Below are 21,588 nucleotides of genomic sequence, written 5' to 3' on the forward strand. Positions count from 1 at the left end.
TTGGTGAGAGGCTGCCGAGGGGGCAGCAGCCCAATCCTAGAAGCAGGGGAGGGAGAGACCTTGTGCCAGCCCCAGCAGGAGGGGAGGAGGGACAGTTGGTTCCTGGGTTATGAATGGAGTCACCCCCCCTGCCTTGTTTTCATGCAGCCCACAGACTGACCCAGTCTTCTGCCTTTGTTCCCCTCCCGGAACCCGGGCATCGTCCCCCCGCCAGCCCACACTCCTTGCAGACTCAGGTGGCTGCTTCCCAACTTCACCTCCTCACTCACCCCTGCACCTGCTGACCCCCACAGCCTGCACTGGCATTTACCCCTCAGACACACAGGTGGCAACAATTTTTATTGCAAAATAAGAAATCGATATAAAAATGGGATATAAAAAGGGAAGGGGGGAAAGGGTGGGGTGAGAATGCAGATGTGCTTGCAGAATGTAAAAGACATTGACCCTTCCAGCTGGACGCGGTGGCTCACACTTGTAATCCCAGCACTCTGGGAGGCCGAGGCAGGCAGATCGCTTGAGCCCAGGAGTTTGAGACCAGCCTGGCCAACATTTCGAGACTCCATCTCTACAAAACATGTAAAAAATTAGCTGGCTGTGGTGGCATGAGCCTGTGGTCTCAGCTACTTGAAAGGCTGAGGCAGAAGAATTGCTTGAGCCGGGGAGGTGAAGGCTGCGGTGAGCCAAGATCACCACTGCACTCCAGCCTGGGCAACAGAGCAAGACCCTGTCTCAAAGAAAAAAGAAAAGAAATTGACCCTGAGCATAAAACAAGTCTTGGTGGATCCAGATAATCACATACAAGAAATGAAATCTCCAGGGTGTGGGATGGGCTGAGATTTCCTTTTAGGTGCTAAGGTTCACCAAGAGGTTGTCAGAGAGGATTTGGCTGGGCAAGCAGAGACTTGGCAACGCCCTCTACCTCATCAGCTGCCCAAATGTAGAAACTACCAACCCACTGACCAACAGAGACAGGGAACAAGCACCCTCAAGGGGGTCAAGTTCAAGACCCCATGTAATAAAAAATAGTTTCAAGGCCAGACATACATTATTTCATTCACCCTCACAACGTACTCTGTGAGGTAGGTCCAAAGGCCAGCATTTCATAGCTATGGACCTTGAAGTTAGAGGAAATTAAAGTGTGGGACAGCTTCCCTGGTTAGTACGGTGAAGAAGTGGGCCCCTGCCTAGTGTGTGGTTGATTGTAAACTAACCCTTACCTACAAGAACAATTCTTACATCTCCCAAACATCCCTCACAGTAAAAACCTTAAAATTGAAGCTGGTATGTCCTAACCCCTATCCTCCTCCCCACAACAAAACACAAATGCAGGCCAACTTCCTCAGTCGGGCCCCGGGACAAAGCAAACCAAAGTCCTGGGTGTTTCTGATGCACACCTATCGCAAGCAAGGGTTCAAAGATCCAAAACCCAAAATGGTAGGGGAGGGAGAGACGGGGTGGGAGGCTGTCAGTGGGGAACAAGAAGCGAAGAATGTCAGTCTGAGTCAGGTCCCTCTCTCTTGACCATTAGTTTTTTATGGCGGGAGGTACATTGCCCCTTCTTGGACTTCAGGTGGCTGTAGGAGACAGAAGCAGGGAGGAGAGAGGACATCACACGAGTGAGAGGGTCTGTGCCCCTTTTCCCTGACCACGGCTTTGAAGGGCCTAAGGCTGGTCCAAGGGGAATTCGAGCCATACCATATGCAAATGTTTACTTTTACTGAGCACCTCAGAGTGTATTGTCATCTTCCCTTACCACATTTTTTTTTTTTTTTTGAGATGGAGTTTCGCCCTTGTTACCCAGGCTGGAGTGCAATGGCGCGATCTCGGCTCACCACAACCTCCGCCTCCTGGGTTCAGGCAATTCTCTTGCCTCAGCCTCCTGAGTAGCTGGGATTACAGGCACGCGCCACCATGCCCAGCTAATGTTTTGTATTTTTAGTAGAGACGGGGTTTCACCATGTTGACCAGGATGGTCTCGATCTCTTGACCTCGTGATCCACCTGCCTCAGCCTCCCAAAGTGCTGGGATTACAGGCTTGAGCCACCGCGCCCGGCACCACATTTTTTTTTTTTTTTTGAGTTGGAGTCTTGCTCTGTTGCCAGGCTAGAATGCAGTGGCACGATCTCAGCTCACAGCAACCTCTGCCTCCTGGATTCAAGCGATTCTCCTGCCTCAGCCTCCCAGGTAGCTGGGACTACAGGCGCGTGCCACCACGCCCAGCTAATTTTTGTATTTTTAGTAGAGACGGGGTTTCACCACATTGGCCAGGATGGTCTCGATCTCCTGACCTCATAATCCATCCGCCTTGGCCTCCCAAAGTGCTAGGATTACAGGTGTGAGTTACTACGCCGGGCCAAGAATGTGGTTATGATTCGACTGGAGGAAGACTAAAAAAAATGTTTGTGCCAGGCTGGGACCCAATGAGATAGGATCAGTTACCTTTTACCATAAAGGCAGGATGAGGATGGAATCCTATGGCTTTGTAACACAGGAAGGCAGGAGAGTGGGGCCAGGAAGGGGCTGTGGTCACTTACCTGGAGTGGGCCCTGCTTCCCCCTGGCTCCTTCCCAGCCTGGGCATCCTTGAGTTCCAAGGCCTCATTCAGCTCTCGGAACATCTCAAAGCGCTCACGCCCACGGATCTGCAGCAAGAGAGGAGGGGGAGAAATACGTATACACAGTCACTGAGTTAAGATAGTTCAACTTACAATTTTTTTGACTTAATGATAGTATAAAAGCAACATGCATTTAGTAGAAACTGTACTTCAAGTAACCATACAACTGACTTTTTAAAGGATTCAATTCTTTTTTTTTTTTTTGAGACAGAGTCTTGCTCTGTTGCTCAGGCTGGAGTGTAGTTGTGTGATCTCGGCTCACTGCAATCTCTGCCTCTGGGGTTCAAGTGATTCTTGTGCCTCAACCTCCTGAGTAGCTGAGACTGTAGGCATACACCACCACACTCGGCTAATTTTTGTGTTTTAGTAGAGACAGGGTTTCACCATGTTAGACAGACTGGTTTTGAACTTCTCACATCAGGTGATCCACCCACCTCCGCCTCCCTAAGTTCTGGGATTACAGGCCTGAGCCACTGTGCCTGGCCCTTTTTTAAATTTTAGAGATGATGTTTTACTATGTTGTCCAGGCTGGACTCAAACTCCTGGGCTCAAGTGATCTTCCTGCCTTAGCCTCTCAAGTAGCTGGGACTACAGATGCATGTGACTGTGCCTCATTTAGTTTCTTTTCTTTTTCTTTTTCTTTTTTTTTTTTTGAGACGGAGTTTCGCTCTTGTTACCCAGGCTGGAGTGCAATGGCGCGATCTCGGCTCACCGCAACCTCCGCCTCCTGGGCTCAGGCAATTCTCCTGCCTCAGCCTCCTGAGTAGCTGGGATTACAGGCACAAGCCACCATGCCCAGCTAATTTTTAGTATTTTTAGTAGAGACGGGGTTTCACCATGTTGACCAGGATGGTCTCGATCTCTTGACCTCGTGATCCACCCGCCTCGGCCTCCCAAAGTGCTGGGATTACAGGCTTGAGCCACCGCACCCGGCCTTCTTTTCTTTTTTCTTTTAACGACGGGGTTTCACGATGATGGCCAGGCTGGTTTTGAACCCCTCACCTCAGGTGATCCACCCACCTCGGCCTCCCAGAGTGCTAGGATTACAGGCGTGAGCCACCACGCCCGCTTCCCCACCTTTTTTAGACAGAGTCTCAGTCAGTCACCCAGGCTGGAGTGCGATGGCGGGATCTCAGCTCGCTGGTACCTTAGCCTCCTGGGTTCAAGTGATTCTCCTGCCTCAGCCTCCTGAGTAGCTGGGACTATAGGCGCACACGACCATGCCCAGCTACTTTTTGTATTTTTAGTAGAGACAGGTATTTTTTAGTAGAGACAGTATTTTTACCATGTTGGCCAGGCTGGTCTTGAACTGCTGACTTCAGGTGATCTGCCTGCCTCGGCCTCCCAAAGTGCTGAAATTACAGGCGTGAGCCACCACGCCTGGCCTTTTCTTTTCTTTGAGTCTTGCTGTGCTCAGGCTGTACCCAGCCCAGCTGTGCCTCCTTTCATGTAACCATGGTTTCCTACTTTCCGTACAATATTCAATCAATCACATGAGATACACAACACTTTTTTTTTTTTTTTTTTTTTGAGACGGAGTTTCGCTCTTGTTACCCAGGCTGGAGTGCAATGGCGCGATCTCGGCTCACCGCAACCTCCGCTTCCTGGGTTCAGGCAATTCTCCTGCCTCAGCCTCCTGAGTAGCTGGGATTACAGGCACGCGCCACCACGCCCAGCTAGTTTTTTGTATTTTTAGTAGAGACGGGGTTTCACCATGTTGACCAGGATGGTCTCGATCTCTCGACCTCGTGATCCACCCGCCTCGGCCTCCCAAAGTGCTGGGATTACAGGCTTGAGCCACCGCGCCCGGCCGATACACAACACTTTCTTACAATAAAATAGGCTTTGTGTTAGATGACTTTGCCCAACTGTAGGGTAACTTAAATGTTCTGAACACGTTTAAAGTAGGCTAGGGCTGAGTGTGGTAGCTCGTGCCTGTAATCCCAATAGTTGGGGAGGCTGAGGTGGAAGGATTGATTGAGCCCAGGGGTTTGATACCAGCATGGACAACATAGCAAGACCTGGACTTCACAGAAAATAAAATGAGCCGGGTGTGGTGGCGTGTGCCTATAGTCCTAGCTACTTGGCAGGCTGAAATTACCTGAGCCCGGGGAAGTCAAGGCTGCAGTGAGCTGAGATTGTGCCACTTCACTCTAGCCTGGGCAACACAGTGAGACTGTCTTAAAAATAAACGAACAAACAAATAAATAAAATAAATACAAAATAAAAATTAGCCAGGCATGGTGGTGTGGGCCTGTAGATCCGGTGACTTGGGAGGCTGAGCTGGGAGGATGGTCTGAGCCTTGGCGGTAGAGGCTGCAGTGAGCTGCGACGGCACTACTGCACTCTAGCCAGCCTGGGTGACAGGGCAAGACCTTGTCTCAAAAAAGTAGGCTAGAGACCAGCCTGGGCAACAGAGCGAGACCCTATCTCTGCAAAAACTTTAAAAAATTAGCTGGGTGTGGTGCCATATACTAGTGGTCCTAGCTACTAGGGAGACAGAGGTGAGAGGATTGCTTGAGCCCAGGAATTCAAGGGTGTAATGAGCTATGATCATGTCACTGTAATCCAGCCTGGGTAACAGAACAAGATGCTGTCTCCATTAAAAATAAAAGTAGGCTAGGCTAAGCTATGATGTTCCTTTTAGGTTAGGTGTATCAAATCCATTTTCAACTTACAATATTTTCAACTTACAATGAGTTTATCAGGAAGTAACACCATCGTAAGTCAAGTAGCATCTGTATCAGGCAAAGTCATAGAATCATTTTCATGCTTTCTTTAACAATTTTCTTTTTGGAAGGTGGTCTGGTCCTTTAAAATATATATTATGGTGTAAGTTGGTGTTCTGAAGTTAGTTAGGTACAACCAGGAGCCATTGCCTTTGAGGCATCACTGCCCCCTGATGGCAAATGCCCCAATTGCAGGCAAAGCAGTCAAGAAGAAAACGGCATTTTGAGTGTTAGACTGGAAACTTTCAACCTGATAAGAGTTCTCAAGACTTGGTACCTGAAGGGTGAAATATTCTCCATCCAGTGGCTTCTTCTTTGGCTGGGGAGAGGAACTGGTGCTGTTGGGCATTGCTGGGAAAGAGGCAAGGAAAGGTGATACAAGAGTGAATCCGGGGCACGACTGCACCCTTGGTCTCCTCCACCACCTCCTGTCCTGCTTGCTTACCTCGCTTAGTGCTCCCAGGGGGCAGATCAAGGCAAGGCTCCCCTTTCTTGCGGAAATTCTCTTCCTCTGTGCGCCGGTCTCTCCCAGGACAGGCACAAACGCGCACCTCAAAGCTGTTCCGTCCCAGCAGATTACCACTACTCAGGATAGGAAGACAGAAGCAGGAGGCAATTAAGAAATCAGGTCCTACCTGTCCTGTTGAAAAAACCAGGCTCCATCTACTCCCAACCACCCTTGTCCTTTCTGGAGCCTAAGCTCCAGCTCCAGGTAGGTGGAGGAGAAACCACAGGTAAGAGAGGTCCCCAAGTGAGAGAAAAGCCAACAGAGCGGGAGCGGTAAGGAGATTCCCCTCTGGGGATGTGATGAGAGGATGGGTAGTAGTATGGAAGAAATCAGTAAGAAGTGGGTCCAGGGGTCAGAGGCAGGCAGAGGCTGGGGAGGAGTAGGCCAGCGTGCAGGGCAGCATGTGGCTCCCGACCTGGAGTCTTCCAGCGTGATGATGGTGAGGATGGGCCTCCGGTTCATGCCGCCCATGCAGGAACTGTTACACATGTAGTTGTAGTGAATGGTGGTACAATCGGAGCCGACCTGGGAGAGAACATAGGCCCAAGGTGAGGCCAGCGCGTCTTGGGGAGACGTGTGGCAAACGGGACGAGTTTAGCCTCTGTAAGCTTCAGTTTTTTCAACTGTGCAAGGGGTAGACCCATTTACTCTGCACATCTGGTGGAATTATGGGGAGGTCAAATAAGAAGCAGGAGAAATCCCCCTTACTGGTCACCTGGATGGCCACTGACAACCACCCTTACCCCCTCCTCCCAGAGACCCCAGTTGCCAAACCAGACCTCAGGCGGCTCATAGGGCACCACCACACTATGTCGAAAAGTGTTTTTGTCATCCAAATATTCCACATGTAAATTTCCTTCCACTCGGATAAGATGCTGAGGAGGGGCCAGACCTAAAAGCAATCAGTGAGGAGTCAGAGGGCTGGGGACCCTGGGCAGCCAGCCCCATCTGCGCCTCAGCCCCAACTGCTCACCATCGCTATCTGAGCAGCGCTCATGGTGGGGGCAGCGCCTCACGACCTCCGTCATGTGCTGTGACTGCTTGTAGATGGCCATGGCACGGACGCGGGTGCCACGCGGGGGTGTGGAATCGACCCACAGCTGCACGGGGCAGGTCTTGGCCAGCTGGCAAAACATCTTGTTGAGGGCAGGGGAGTACTGTAGGAAGAATGAGAGAGAGTTGAAGGTCAGGGCACAAGTGAACAAACAAAGCAACCGGAAGAGGGCAGCAAAGAAACAAATATGCATAAGCACCTCCTGCAAGCCACTAGGGAGCTAGAGGGGGTTGGCATCTACACCTCAGGAGCTTATTTTTGGGGGGATAGGGTCTTGCTCTCTCACCCAGGCTGGAGCACAGTGGTGTGATCATAGCTCACTGCAGCCTCCACCTCCCGGGCTCACCTGAATGGCTGGGACTATGGGTGTGCACCACCATGCCTGGCTAATGTTATATATGTATATTTTGAGATGGAGTGTCGCTCTGTCACCCAGGCTAGAGTGCAATGGCCTGGACTTGGCTCTGTGCGACCTCCCAGCGATTCTCCTGCCTCAACCTCCTGAGTAGCTGGGATTACAGGTGCCTGCTACCACGCCCAGTTAATTTTTGTATCTTCTTTTTTTTTTAAATTAAAAAATTTTTTTTTTTTTACATTTTAAATTTTTTATTTTAAAGAAGGGGTTGCCGGGTGCGGTGGCTCAAGCCTGTAATCCCAGCACTTTGGGAGGCCGAGGCGGGTGGATCACGAGGTCAAGAGATCGAGACCATCCCGGTCAACATAGTGAAACCCCGTCTCTACTAAAAATACAAAAAATTAGCTGGGCATGGTGGTGCGTGCCTGTAATCCCAGCTACTCAGGAGGCTGAGGCAGGAGAATTGCCTGAACCCAGGAGGCGGAGGTTGTGGTGAGCCAAGATTGTGCCATTGCACTCCAGCCCAGGTAACAGGAGCAAAACTCCATCTCAAAAAAAAAAAAAAATCACCATGTTGGTCAGGCTGGTCTTGAACCCCCGACCTCAGGTGATCCACCTGCCTTGGCCTCCAAAGTGCTTGGATTACAGGCATGAGCCACCGTGCCCGGCCCTAATTTTTGTATCTTTAGTAGAGACGAAGTTTCAGCATGTTAGCCAGGCTGGCTCGAACTCCTGACCTCATGATCTGCCTGCCTTGGCCTCCCAAAGTGCTGGGATTACAGGCCACTGCACCCAACCAAGGTTTTTGTAGAGACGGGGTTTTACTACGTTACCCAGGCTGGTCTTGCACTCCTGGGCTCAGGTGATTTGCCTGCCTCGGCGTCTCAAAAGTCCTGGGATTACTGGAGTGAGCCACCAAGCCTGGTCAGGAGCTTATTTTCAAAAGCCAAGGAATTAATGTGGGTGAGGAAAAAGAAGTTTTGCATCTCCAGGAGAGATGCTGTGGGTGTGATGGGATGGATAAAAGCTCAAAATCAAGGGGGAAAAATTCAACTTTGAAACAGGAGTCAGAGATCACAGATTAAATGCGTAAGCTGTAAAAAGCACTGACAGGAAGCCAAAGGATGAAGAAGAATCCCAAAGTTCCAAACAGAAGAAATGCAGGGGGATAGGGCCAGGCATTGGAGTCTCATGGAAGCCAGCCTCTCAGGGCCACTGACCGTGCAAGTCACAGACTTGGCTGTCCCAGAATGCAAGAAGCCCAGACGGAAACCGTAGTCACCATGGTAGGTTTTCTGGGAAGGGACAGAGGATGACAGGGGCCAGGAGGGGGCTGGTGTGGGAGCCGCTGATGTAGGAGCTGCCGGTGCCTGGGCCACCGCGGGAGGAGCCTCTGATACTGTGGGAGATTCATCTGGAACCGGGTCTTGACTGAACCATTGTGCAATGTCATCCGGGGATAGCATCAAATCATCCACCGGTTGGGACAGCGAGGAGGACTGCAGATAAGTGAAAAGAGCAGTCAGAGGACCAGGTACCCACCCAGCCCCACGGCCCGCCAGGTCCCCAACCCAACCCTTGTCCTTACCAGAATATTGTTTTCAGGAAGTCTGAAAGACAAGAGCAGAAAGTCAGTGGATTTTTTTTTTTTTTTTTTTTTTTTTTTTGCTTCCCGCAGGTCTCTGCTAGGGGGCTGGGGTTGGGGTGGGGATGGTGGGCCTGCCCTTCTCATGGATCCACTCACAGTTTCCATAGGTCTGAAAATGTTTCCTGACTCAGCGGGGGCTCGATGCTGAGATCTGACTGCGGCTCCTCCATGGCACTGACTCCGAAGGCAGTCTGGCTGCTGCAAGGGGAAAAGTGGGGACCTAGCATGAGATACTTCCAACCCTGGGTCACCTGGGCCGTCGGAGAAGGAAACCCCTCCCCCAACACTGTGCCAGGGTCTGAGACAGCACCGCTTCCCGAGGAGCAGGAACAGAACGGCTGCATCAGATTCTCTCTTCCAGTCTTTCACCAACCCAGGCACTCCTGCCCCACTCCTCTCCAGCCAGGCGCTTCTTTGAGGAAAAGAATCAGAGAGAGACTTCCAACCTTCCCACCACTAAATCCCCACGACTTCCTAAATGTGCACCCTATTCCCAACTCCCTTCCTATATTTTGTCTTTTTTTTTTTTTTTTTTTGGGACGGAGTCTTGCTCTGTGGCCCAGGCTGGAGTGCAGTGGCGCCATCTCAGCTCACTGCGACCTCCACCTATTGGGTTCAAGCCATTCTTCTGCCTCAGCCACCTGAGTAGCTGGGATTACAGGTGTGTGCCACCACACCTGGCCCCCGCTTCCCATTAACAAGGATGCAGTCGTTCTTAGTCTGCAATCTCTGTATGGGAAAGGACACCCCCCACCTCCCATCCTTCCCTACCTGATACATGGCTCTATTTCTTTGATCCCTTTCATTGCAAAGCTTCTGGAAGAACAACTGTTTCACCTCTCACCTGCCCATTCTCTTGGGACACTCCTCAGCCCAGCATTACAAACCCCTCAGGAGCAGCTCTTCTCGGCTTCTATCATCTCATTTCTTACCAACCACTCACTCTTCCCCAGAAGCTCTAGCTAGACTGGCTGCCCTTCTTTGCTAATCAACTGGTGGTTCCCTCAGCAGGGAACACTCTAATCCCGACCTGGGGGTAGGCTCTTTCCCCAAAGGCGTCATCAACTCATCCTATTTTAATTCACATCACCCTATTTGCATTCTCATAGCACTTACACTGCCTGATACTTTTCCTTGTTTATTTCATCTTTCCTCTAATAGCATATACATTTCCTAAGGGCAGGGCAGTGATTATCCTGTTGTCTTGTTGACCAAAGCATTACAGCACAATGCCTTGCACCTGCTTGGGCTCAATAAATGTGGTGAATAGCACACGTGCCTGTTCTGAGCGGTCAAGGGTGCAAGAAGGAACAAGGGGCGGCATCTTGCACGAAGTTATGCAACTATCATCTCACCTTCTCCCAGATAAGCTTTCAAAGGTTTCACCATGTTTCTTTTCTTTCCTTTTTTTTTTTTTTTTTTTTTTTTTGGAGGCAGGGTCTTGCTCTGTTGCCTAGGTTAGCTAGGGTGCAGCGGTACAATCGTGGCTCACTGCAGCCTCAGTCTCCTGGGCTCAGTGATTGTCCCACCTCAGCCTCCCAAGTAGCTGGGAACACACAGGCATGCGCCACTATGCCTGGCTAATTTTTTTGTTGGAGAGGCAGGGTCTCACTATATTGCCCATGCTGGATGCTCTCTTTCAGCCAAATTTGTCATCAAAACGTGCCTAATATAAGTGTTCGTTACACTTTTCTGTCTTGCACTGACAAAACATCCCCCTACCAAAAGACTTCTTTAAGGGCAGTTTTTTTTTGGAGACAAAGTTTCGGTTCTGGTTGCCCAGGCTGGAGTGCAGTGGTGCGATCTCAGCTCGCTGCAACATTCACCTCCTGAATTCAAGCGATTCTCCTGCCTCAACCTCCCAAGTAGCTGGGATTACCCAGCCACCACACCCTCTATTTTTGGTAGAGACAAGGTTTCACCATGTTGGTCAGGCTAGTTAGTCTTGGACTCCAGACCTCAGGTGATCCGCCCACGTCAGCCTCCTAACGTGCTGGGATTACAGGCATGAGCCCCTGCACCTGGCCTAGTTCCCTGTGTATTACGGGAAATGTAAAGAGCTGAGGAAAGTGCTGGGCACACACTAAAGAGCTCAACAAAGGTTAGCTGTTTGTCCAATTGTTCTATTTTATTTGTTCTATATTATTACTCTAGAGAACTGTGTGATTGTTAGTGTGGATCTGTGGTACTGCCCCCCCTCCCTAAGGGTGTGTACAGTCAACAAGCCAGGAGGCGCTGTCTTGGAATGATGGCCCCAAGGTCTCAGTCCCACTTGAAGGGACACAGCTCCACCGATGGGAGGTCTCCCTGTCTCTCCATCTCTCAAGTTTTCAGTAGCAACTAAAATCTCAGTGTTGGTAGGGTACGGTGCCTCATGCCTGTAATCCCAGCACTTTGGGAGGCTGAGGTGGGCAGATCACAAGGTCAGGAGTTCAAGACCAGCCTGGCCAACATGGTGAAATCCTGTCTCTACTGAAAATACAAAAACTAGCCGGGCGTGGTGGCATGCGCCTATAATCCCAGCTACTCAGGAGGCTGAGGCAGAAGAATCACTTGAACCTGGGAGGCAGAGGTTACAGTGAGCTGAGATTGCGCCACTGCACTCCAGCCTGGGCCAAAGAGCGAGACTGTCTAAAACAATAAAAATAGGCCGGGCGCGGTGGCTCAAGCCTGTAATCCCAGCACTTTGGGAGGCCGAGGTGGGTGGATCACAAGGTCAAGAGATCGAGACCATCCTGGTCAACATGGTGAAACCCCGTCTCTACTAAAAATACAAAAAAAGTAGCTGGGCATGGTGGCGCATGCCTGTAATGCCAGCTACTCAGGAGGCTGAGGCAGGAGAATTGCCTGAACCCAGGAGGCGGAGGTTGCGGTGAGCCGAGATCGCGCCATTGCACTCCAGCCTGGGTAACAAGAGTGAAACTCCGTCTCAAAAATAAATAAATAAATAAATAAATAAATAAATAAATAAATAAATAAAAATATCCTGGCCTTCCCAGGGGTACCAGCATCAATAGGCCGGGATACAAATGTGCCAAGCTGAACTAGGCCTTCCAAATGGGGAGGCAAGAGATATGCAGGCACCCTTGGGTGGGTGGGAAGTCAATGAGCTCAGTTGAGACCCCAAACAGGGGAAGGCCTGACCAGAATCATAACACTGGCTGCTGGTATCAGCCTATATGTCCAGTGATTTCAGTGGCTTATTCTTTTTTTTTTTTTCTTGGAGACAGATTCTCCATCTCTCGCTCAGGGCTGGAGGCAGTGGCGTGATCTCAGCTCACTGAAAACTCCGCCTCCTAGGTTCAAGCAATTCTTCTGCCTCAGTCTCCTGAGTAGCTGGGACTCCAGGCATGCGCAGCCAAGCCTGGCTAATTTTTTTATTTTTATTTTTATTTTTATTTTTTTATTTTTGGAGACGGAGTTTTGCTCTTGTTACCCAGGCTGGAGTGCAATGGCGCGATCTCGGCTCACCGCAACCTCCGCCTCCTGGGTTCAGGCAATTCTCCTGCCTCAGCCTCCTGAGTAGCTGGGATTACAGGCACGTGCCACCATGCCCAGCTAATTTTTTTTGTATTTTAGTAGAGACGGGGTTTCACCATGTTGACCAGGATGGTCTCGATCTCTTGACCTCGTGATCCACCCGCCTCGGCCTCCCAAAGTGCTGGGATTACAGGCTTGAGCCACCGCGTCCGGCAAAAGAAAACTTTTAATAAAAAAATTAAAACATATAAAAAGGTAAACAGTATATTCCTGGCCAGGCGCAGTGGCCCATGCCTGTAATCCCAGCACTTTGGGAGGCCAAGGTGGGTGGATCACCTGAGGTCAGGAGTTGAAGACCAGCCCAACCAACATGGAGAAACCCCATCTCTACAAAAACAAAAACAAAACAAAAGAAACTAACAAAAAAACCCAGTACATTCCCCTAATATACCCACTACCAAGCTTCGTGAGTGATGAACATTCTGCCTTAATTGTCATCTATACCTCTAGCCACTCCCTACAAAATTTTTGAGGTAAAATGTATATACATTAGAAAATGCACAATTCTTAGTTTGACATTTTGATATGGCCACATAACCCACACCTACCACAATAAGTAACTGTCCTTTGTGTTATGTGTTTTTTTTTTTTTTTCTTTTTCGAGACAGGAGTCTCGCTTTCCTGCCCAGGCTGGAGTGCAGCTGCTGGCACTCACTGATCAAAGCTCACTGCAGTCTGAACTCCCAGGCTCAAGGATTCTCCCTCCTTGGCCTCCCAAGTAGCTAAGATCACAGGGATGTGCCACCACACCCAGCGAATTTCTTTTTTTTTTTTTTTTAAATTTTGTGTAGAGACTGGGTCTCACGATGTTACCTAGGCTGGTCTCCATCTCCCAGGCTCAATTGATCCTCCCACCTCAGCATCCCAAGTAGGAGGAGGGGCATGCTACTATGTGCAGCTACTTTTAAAGGCACAGGCCACCACATCCAGCTAATTTTTTGTATTTTTATTACAGACAGGATTTCACCGTGTTTGCCAGGATGGTCTCCAACTCCTGACCTTGTGATCCGCCCACCTCGGCCTTCCAAAGTACTGGGATTACAAGTGTAAGCCACTGCGCCCAGCCTTTTATTTTAAAAATATTTATTGGCCGGGCGCGGTGGCTCACACCTGTAATCCAAGCACTTTGGAGGCCAAGGTGGGCGGATCACCTGAGGTCGGGGGTTCAAGACCAGCTTGACCAACATGGTAAAACCCGTCTTTATTAAAAAAAAAAAAAAAAAAAAAAAAAAGAAAGAAAAAAAATATTTATTGGCCGGCAGGGTAGCTCATGCCTGTAATCCCAGCACTTTGGGAGGCCGAGGTGGGTGGATCACAAGGTCAGGAGTTCAAGACCATCCTGGCCAACATGGTGAAACCCCGCCTCTACTAAAAACAGAAAAATTAGCCAGGCATGGTGGTGGGCACCTGTAGTCTGCTACTTGGGAGGCTAAATTCATTTTCCAACTTCAGATTCAACTGTGCTAGTATGTAAAAAGAAAGTAGCCTACCCTGCCCTTCATTTCCATGGGTTCTGCCTTGGCAGATTCAACTAACTGCAGATAAAAAATGCTGGGAGGCAAAAAGGATGGTTGCACGTGTACCGAACTTGAACAGGAACTTGAATGGACCTTTTTCCTTGTCATGATTCCCTAAACAATATAGTACAAGTATTTACATACATACTTGTATGCACGTTAGCATTTTCTTTTTTTTTTTTTTCCTTTTTTTTTGGAGATGGAGTTTCACTCTTGTTACCCAGGCTGGAGTGCAATGGCGCGATCTCGGCTCACCGCAACCTCCGCCTCCTGGGTTCAGGCAATTCTCCTGCCTAAGTAGTCTAGAGATAGTTTAAGCTATATGGGAGGATATATGAGCATTAAATAATATATATGCATTAAATACCATACCATCATCATCATTTTTTTTTTTTTTTTTTTTTCTGAGACAGAATCTTGCTCTGCCGCCCAGGCTGGAGCTGGAGTGCAGTGGCGCGATCCTGGCTCACTGCAACCTCCACCTCCCGGGTTCAAGCAATTCTCCTGCCTCAGTCTCCCAAGTAGCTGGGACTACAGGCGCGCTCCATTACGCACGGCTAATTTTTTTGGTATTTTTTGTAGAGATGGGGTTTTACCATGTTGGCCAGGCTGGCCTTGAATTCCTAACCTTGTGATCTGCCCGCCTTGGCCTCCCCAAAGTGCTGGGATTACAGGTGTGAGCCACTGCGCCTGACCTGTATCATCTTATATATGGGACTTAGACATCTGTGGGCTTGGAGTGTGGAATCCCAGAACCAATTCCCTACAGATAACAGAGGGATTGCAACCTGCAACCTAGCTATATTTACTCACTAAATCTGGTAGCTTTCTTTTTTTTTTTTGAGACGGAGTTTCGCTTTCGTTACCCAGGCTGGAGTGCAATGGCACGATCTCGGCTCACCGCAACCTCCACCTCCTGGGTTCAGGCAATTCTCCTGCCTCAGCCTCCTGAGTAGCTGGGATTACAGGCACTCGCCACCATGCCCAGCTAATTTTTTGTATTTGTAGTAGAGACGGGGTTTCACTATGTTGACCAGGATGGTCTCGATCTCTTGACCTCGTGATCCACCCGTCTCGGCCTCCCAAAGTGCTGGGATTACAGGCTTGAGCCACCGCGCCCGGCCCAATCTGGTAGCTTTCTATGTATTTTCCAGGAGGACTTTTATGTATACAATCATACACAAAAGTGAATAAAAATTGTTTTTTTCTTTCTTTTTTCTTTTTTTTTTTTTTTTTTTTGAGACGGAGTTTCGCTCTTGTTACCCAGGCTGGAGTGCAATGGCTCGATCTCGGCTCACCGCAACCTCTGCCTCCTGGGTTCAGGCAATTCTCCTGCCTCAGCCTCCCGAGTAGCTGGGATTACAGGCACGCGCCACCATGCCCAGCTAATTTTTTGTATTTTTAGTAGAGACGGGGTTTCACCATGTTGACCAGGATGGTCTCGATCTCTCGACCTCGTGATCCACCCGCCTCGGCCTCCCAAAGTGCGGGGATTACAGGCTTGAGCCACCGCGCCCGGCCTTGTTTTTTTCTTTCTAATCGTCATTTTTCTTTTCTGTTTTTTGAGATGGAGTTTCACTCTTGTCACCCAGGCTGGAGTGCAACGGGACAATCTTGGCTCACTGCAACTTCCACTTCCTGGGTTCGAGTGATTCTCCTGGCTCAGCCTCCTGAGTCGTTGGGACTACAGGCGTGTACCACTACGCCCAGCTAATTTTTTTTATATTTTTAGTAGAGACCGGGTTTCACCATTTTTGCCAGGCTGGTCTCGAACTCCTGACCTCAGGTGATCTGTCCACCTTGCCCTCCCAAAGTGCTGGAATTAAAGGTGTGAGCCACCAGGCCACTAATCATTATTTCTTTTTCTTGCCTGGTTAGAACCTCCAGTATGATGTCAACGTGGTGCGAGTGAAATGCTTTTCTAGTTCCTGATCTCAGAGGAAAAAGCATTCAGTTTTCTACCATCATGTACACGGCTAATAGAACTTTGACTGTGGATGCCCTGTTATCAAAGCAGGTCAGTTGCCTTTCCCTAGTTTGCTAGGCTGGTTTGTTTGTAATCATGCCTATGTGTTGAATAGTCTTCACTGCTTCTGTTGCATCTGTTGAAATGATCATACGGTTTTTATGTTTCAGTTTGTTAATGTGGTGAATTACATAGACTGATTTTTTTCCCCCAAGTAAAGACCAGTTCGGCTATGTTGCCCAAGCTGGTCTCAAAATCCTGGGCTCAAGAGCTCTTCCTGCGTCAGCCTCCCAGTGTTGGGATTACAGGTGTGAACTACTGTGCCAGGCTGATTTTTCAGTGTTAAATCAACACTACAATCCCGGGATAAACCTTATTTGGTCAGAATGTATTTATCCTTTTCCTTTTTTTTTTTTTTTTTTTGAGATGAAGTCTCACTCTGTCGCTCAGGCTGGAGTGTAATGGCGTGATCACAGCTCACTGCAACTTCTGCCTCCCAGGTTCAAGTGATTCTCCTGCCTCGGCCTCTCGAGTAGCTGGGATTACAGGAACCTGCCACCATGCCCATCTAATTTTTATATTTTTAGTAGAGATGGGTTTCACTCTGTGGGTCAGGCTGGTCTCAAACTCCTGACCTCAAGTGATCTGCCTGCCTTGACCTCCCAGAGTTCTGGGATTATAGGCGTGAGCCACCACACCGGGCCTATTTATCCTTTTTCTATATTACCAGGTTTGGTTTGCTAACATTTGTTAGGTTTTTGCATGTATATGCTAATAGGAATATTGGTCTAAGTTTTCTTTTCTTGCAATGTCCTTGTTTAGTTTTGGTACCAGGATTATGCTGGCTTCAAAAACGAGCTGGGAGATGTTCCTCTATTTTCTTTTCTTTCTTTCCTTTTTTTTTTTTTGAGACAGGGTCTTATTCTGTTGCCCAGGCTGGAGTGCAGTTGTGCAATCTCAGCTCACTGCAAGCTCTGCTTCCTGGGTTCAAGGGATTTTTGTGCCACAGCCTCCTGAAGAGCTGGGATTACAGGTACATGCCACCACACCCAGCTAATTTTTATATTTTTAGTAGATGGGGTTTCACAATGTTGGCCAGGCTGGTCTCAAACTCCTGACCTTAAGTGATCCCCCACCTCAGCCTACCAAAGTGCTGGGATTACAGGTATGAGCCACCACGCCCAGTGTGTTCTATTTTCTGAAGAGTTTGTGTAAGATGGGTAATGTTTCTTCCTCAAACATTTAAAGACAGCAAAGAACAGAGGAGACAAATAGAAAATAGCACTAAGAGGCCAGGCCCGGTGGCTCACACCTGTAATCTCAGCACTTTGGAAGGCCAAGATGTGATGACAGCTTGAGGGCAGCAGTTTGAGACCAGCCTGGGAAACACAGTGAGATCTTGTCTCTACAAAAAATAAAATAGGCCGGGCGCGGTGGCTCAAGCCTGTAATCCCAGCACTTTGGGAGGCCGAGGCGGGTGGATCACAAGGTCGAGAGATCGAGACCAACCTGGTCAACATGGTGAAACCCCGTCTCTACTAAAAATACAAAAAATTAGCTGGGCATGGTGGCGCGTGCCTATAATCCCAGCTACTCAGGAGGCTGAGGCAGGAGAATTGCCTGAACCCAGGAGGTGGAGGTTGCGGTGAGCCGAGATAGCGCCATTGCACTCCAGCCTGGGTAACAAGAGCGAAACTCCGTCTCAAAAAATAAATAAATAAATAAATAAATTAAATAAAATAGTTAGCTGGGCGTGGTGGCAAGTGCCTGTAGTCCCCGCTACTTGTGAGGCTGAGGCTGAGGATTGCTTGAGCCCAGGGGTTCGAGGCTGCAGTGAGCCTTGATTGTGCCATTGCACTGTAGCCTGGGCAACAGTGTCAGTCCCTGTCTCAAAAATCAAAAAAGAAAAAAAAATAGCTGGGCACGGTGGCAGATCACGAGGACAGGAGTTCGAGACCAGCCTGATCAACATGGTGAAATCCTGTATCTACTAAAAATACAAAAAGTAGCCAGGCGTGGCATGGTGGCATGTACCTGTAATCCCAGCTATTCGGGAGGCTGAGGCAGGAGAATCGATTGAACCTAGGAGGCGGAGGTTGCAAGGTGCCAAGATCACACCTCTGTACTCCAGCCTGGGTGACAGAGCAAGACTCTGTCTCAAAAAAAAAGAAAAAGAAAAAGAAAAAAAGAAATAGCACTAAAATGGTAGCCCTATACTCCAATAATTAAAATTAAAAGCATTTCAGTAGAGAAAGAAAGCCTATTTCAACAAGTGGTGCTAGAATAACTGGATATCCACACAGGAAACATACCAAAGCACTGACTCTTACATTTCACACCATAAACAATTAAGAATTAATTAATGACTCAAGGACCTTATTGTAAAACCTAAAACCATAAAGGTCCTAAAAGATCCTGCATGATCTGCACATGTACCCCAGAACCTAAAGTACAACAACAACAACAACGAAAAAAAAAAAAAAAAAAAAAAAAGGAAAAGGAAAAAAAAAGGTCCTAAAAGAAAATATAAGATAATATCTGCATTACCCTGGGGTTAAAAAAAAGATGTCCTGCCGGGCGCGGTGGCTCAAGCCTGTAATCCCAGCACTTTGGGAGGCCGAGGCGGGTGGATCATGAGGTCAAGAGATCAAGACCATCCCGGTCAACATGGTGAAACCCCGTCTCTACTAAAAATACAAAAAATTAGCTGGGCATGGTGGCGCGTGCCTGTAATCCCAGCTACTCAGGAGGCTGAGGCAGGAGAATTGCCTGAACCCAGGAGGCGGAGGTTGCGGTGAGCCGAGATCGCGCCATTGCACTCCAGCCTGGGTAACAAGAGCGACACTCCGTCTCAAAAAAAAAAAAAAAAAAAAGATACTGTAAACTGTAAAGCAAACAAATAGACAAGCAACAGATCAGAAGGAAACAGTCAGGACACATGTATCTGATAAAGGACTTGTATCCAGAATGTATAAAGCAGTCCCGCAACTGAACAATAAAAACAGACAAAAGACCAAAATAACAGGCAAAGGATTTGAAGAGCTACTTTACAAACAGAATATGAATGGCCAACAGTAACATGAAAAAATGCTGAACATCCTTAGTCAACAGAGAACTGTAAATTACAACCACGGGGATATACCACGTTAGGAAGACTGACAATCCCCAATGTCTGGAAGGCTGTGGCAACAATCATACCTTGCTAGTTGGAGCGTGAAATGGTACAACCAGTCTGGAAAACTCAGAACTTCTTATAAAGTTCAAAATACATCTACTTTTTACTTCCGACTTCGCAATTCCCCTCTTATTTCTCCAAGAAACACGAAAACATATGATCACAAAAAGAATTGTACAAGTATGTTTATAGCAGCTTTATTTTATAATAACCCCAATGGGAAACAACTCAAAAGGCCATCAAAAGATCGGATACACAATCCATGGGCCATACTAAATGAAAAGGAGCAAAATACTGACATAAGCAACATTAAAGAATGTCACAGACAGTACATTGAAGGAAAGAAGCCCAACAAATATGAGCACATAATGTATGATTCCTTTTTTTTTTTTGAGACGGAGTTTCGTTCTTGTCCCCCAGGCTGGAGTGCAGTGGCACGATCTTGGGTCACTGTAACCTCCGCCTCTCGAGTTCAAGCGATTCTCCTGCCTCAGAATAGCTGGGATTACAGGCGCCCGCCACCACCCCCAGCTAATTTTTGTATTCTTTAGTAGAGATGGGGTTTCATCATGTTGGCCAGGCTGGTCTCGAACGCCTATCCTCAAGTGATCCGCCCGCCTTGGTCTTCCAAAGTGCAGGCGTGAGCCACCGCACCCGGCCTGATTCCATTTTATATGAAGTTCTCCAACAGGCAAAATGGTTATGGAAATAAAAATAAAGGTGGGGTCGGAAATCAACTGGGAAGAGATGTGATGAAACGTTTCTGGGACGATGAAAAGTGTCTGTGACTTGGCAGGCATCATGCAGTGGGTTAGGGGCCAAAACTCATCTTCCTGTGCACTTGGTCTGTGCACTGCGCGGTGAGTAAATGCCACCTCAAATTTAGGAAAAACATGACGTAAGTAAGCCACAAAATGCCCAGTATGCGGCAGGTGCATGGGAAGAAACTGCAGAATGAAACAACCACGTGCTAAGAGATGAAGAAGCGGAAGAAATGAATTCGAGTTCCGCCTCCCACCGGGAAGAACCGGCTGGGCCCGGAGGGCTGCACGGAGGACCACACGGACGACTGCGGGCCCGCCCCTTCCGCTTCACGACGTTCAGCCTGCGTCTGGAACTGGAATGGCCTAGCCCAAAGCCAGGTAACAGGTAGATTGTTTTTCCGAGAAATTATAAATGACCCATCATTGTACTGTGTCAACATTTGATTTTCACATGTACCTATTCTTTTTTTTTTTTTTTCTTCAGGAAGATGAGATGTACCCATTCTTGAAAATACCCCGGGTTTGCCTTCTGCACAATTCTTGCCCTCCCTGTCTCTTGCCATGGTAGCGCCCGCCCAGATTGTAGGCGACGCGCGGGGTGGAGCACACCATTCAAAGAAGGGGAGGGATTGAAGTTTGCATCCAAACAAATACCCTAGCCTTTGCAAAGGCCAAGACCAAGTAATCCAGAAAAAAAAAAACTGGGGCGGAGAATAGCAGCCTCTCCCTGCAAGTAATAGGAACCGGCCTAAAGGACATTTTTTCTCTCTCTCCTCCCCTCTCATCTGGTGAATAGTGAGCTGCTCCGGCATAAGAAACCGGAAATGCTGCTACAAGCGGCAGAAATGTAAATGTGGAGGCAAACAATAACAGGGCTGCAGGGCCTTTCAGATTGGGACGGTCCTCCTTGGCCTGGTGGACGAACCCCTCGTTTAGCACTTCTCACTACCACGGCTGACAGCCTTTAATTGGATTTTCTCCATCTAGCGGAGCCGGGGGCCGGCTGGAAAGATCGCTCCGGGAAGGACAAAGGTCCGGAAGTTGTGGGACCATAGCAGCTTGGGCTCCCCAATACCCCCAAAGATCATTTCGGAATGGAGCCCGAGGTTTCACTAGGATGCCATGGGCTCTAAAATATACAGCCATGAGTTTTCAATGTTTGGAGATCCAAAAGTCTCCGACCTCAATGGTTTGTGCATCTTTTATTTTAGGGATACCCTACGCCCAATACCGGGTGGATATGCAAGGAAGTACCTTGCATATCTGGCCCAAGGTTCCCCAAAGCCCCACTCCTCTGCCTAGGCGTTCAGCTTTGAGTTCGGCTGGTCCTAACATCCCCATCATCTACACCCAGGTCTCCCAACACTGCACTCCTATGTTGACCCCTCCAGCCAAGCTTCCATCCCACTCACCTCCAAACGCTCTAAGTCCCCACCGCCCCACCCCCAGCCCCAGCGATTTGCCCGAGCTGAAAATACACGGAGCAGAGTCCGTGACTCAGAGAGGACTCATCAGGTTAACCAGTTAGGAGCTTACCCAGTCCTCAGGGAAGTGTGTCACTGTCGAAAGCACGCTCCGAGCCCAGACGCCAAGTGTTCCTGGAGCCCAGCAGCTACCTGCTCCCTGGATGGTGGCTCTACACTTTTGAGAAGCTCAAAACTTTTAGCGCCAGTCTGAGCACATGGGAGGGGAAAATCCCAATCCCATCAACCCTTGCG

The 21,588-nt window shown here is 48.7% G+C and overlaps 1 protein-coding gene across 2 annotated transcripts; it reads right to left on the reverse strand.

Moving 5' to 3' along the window:
- Nucleotides 1–322: 322 nt before the first annotated feature.
- Nucleotides 323–21,565, reverse strand: TP53 (tumor protein p53). 2 transcript variants are annotated; one of them, XM_003929186.3, is made up of 11 exons: nucleotides 21,407–21,564; nucleotides 9,005–9,106; nucleotides 8,849–8,870; nucleotides 8,481–8,759; nucleotides 6,825–7,008; nucleotides 6,631–6,743; nucleotides 6,267–6,376; nucleotides 5,789–5,925; nucleotides 5,621–5,694; nucleotides 2,535–2,641; nucleotides 323–1,574 (listed from the first exon to the last, which is right to left on the reverse strand). In XM_003929186.3, exons 2-11 carry the CDS (start codon nucleotides 9,076–9,078, stop codon nucleotides 1,493–1,495), a joined length of 1,182 nt encoding a protein of 393 aa, XP_003929235.1. In that variant the 5' UTR covers nucleotides 9,079–9,106; nucleotides 21,407–21,564; the 3' UTR covers nucleotides 323–1,492. The 2 variants fall into 2 exon arrangements, with proteins under 2 accessions (XP_003929235.1, XP_039331970.1); XM_039476036.2 differs by having other exon boundaries at nucleotides 8,849–9,106; nucleotides 21,407–21,565.
- Nucleotides 21,566–21,588: the final 23 nt, after the last annotated feature.

The sequence above is a fragment of the Saimiri boliviensis genome, chromosome 17 (assembly GCF_048565385.1).
Source record: "Saimiri boliviensis isolate mSaiBol1 chromosome 17, mSaiBol1.pri, whole genome shotgun sequence".
NCBI classification, from domain to species: Eukaryota; Metazoa; Chordata; class Mammalia; order Primates; family Cebidae; genus Saimiri; species Saimiri boliviensis.

Bases quoted from the DNA above. Each gene is read 5' to 3' on its own strand.
- TP53 (XM_039476036.2), bottom strand. From the start codon at position 9,013: ATGGAAACTGTGAGTGGATCCATGAGAAGGGCAGGCCCACCATCCCCA. The intron at 5,695-5,788 runs GTAAGCAAGCAG...CCTCTTTCCCAG, and splicing joins CCCTGGGAGCACTAAGCGAG to CAATGCCCAACAGCACCAGT. The intron at 2,642-5,620 runs GTACCAAGTCTT...CTCTTGCTGCAG, and splicing joins GAGAATATTTCACCCTTCAG to ATCCGTGGGCGTGAGCGCTT.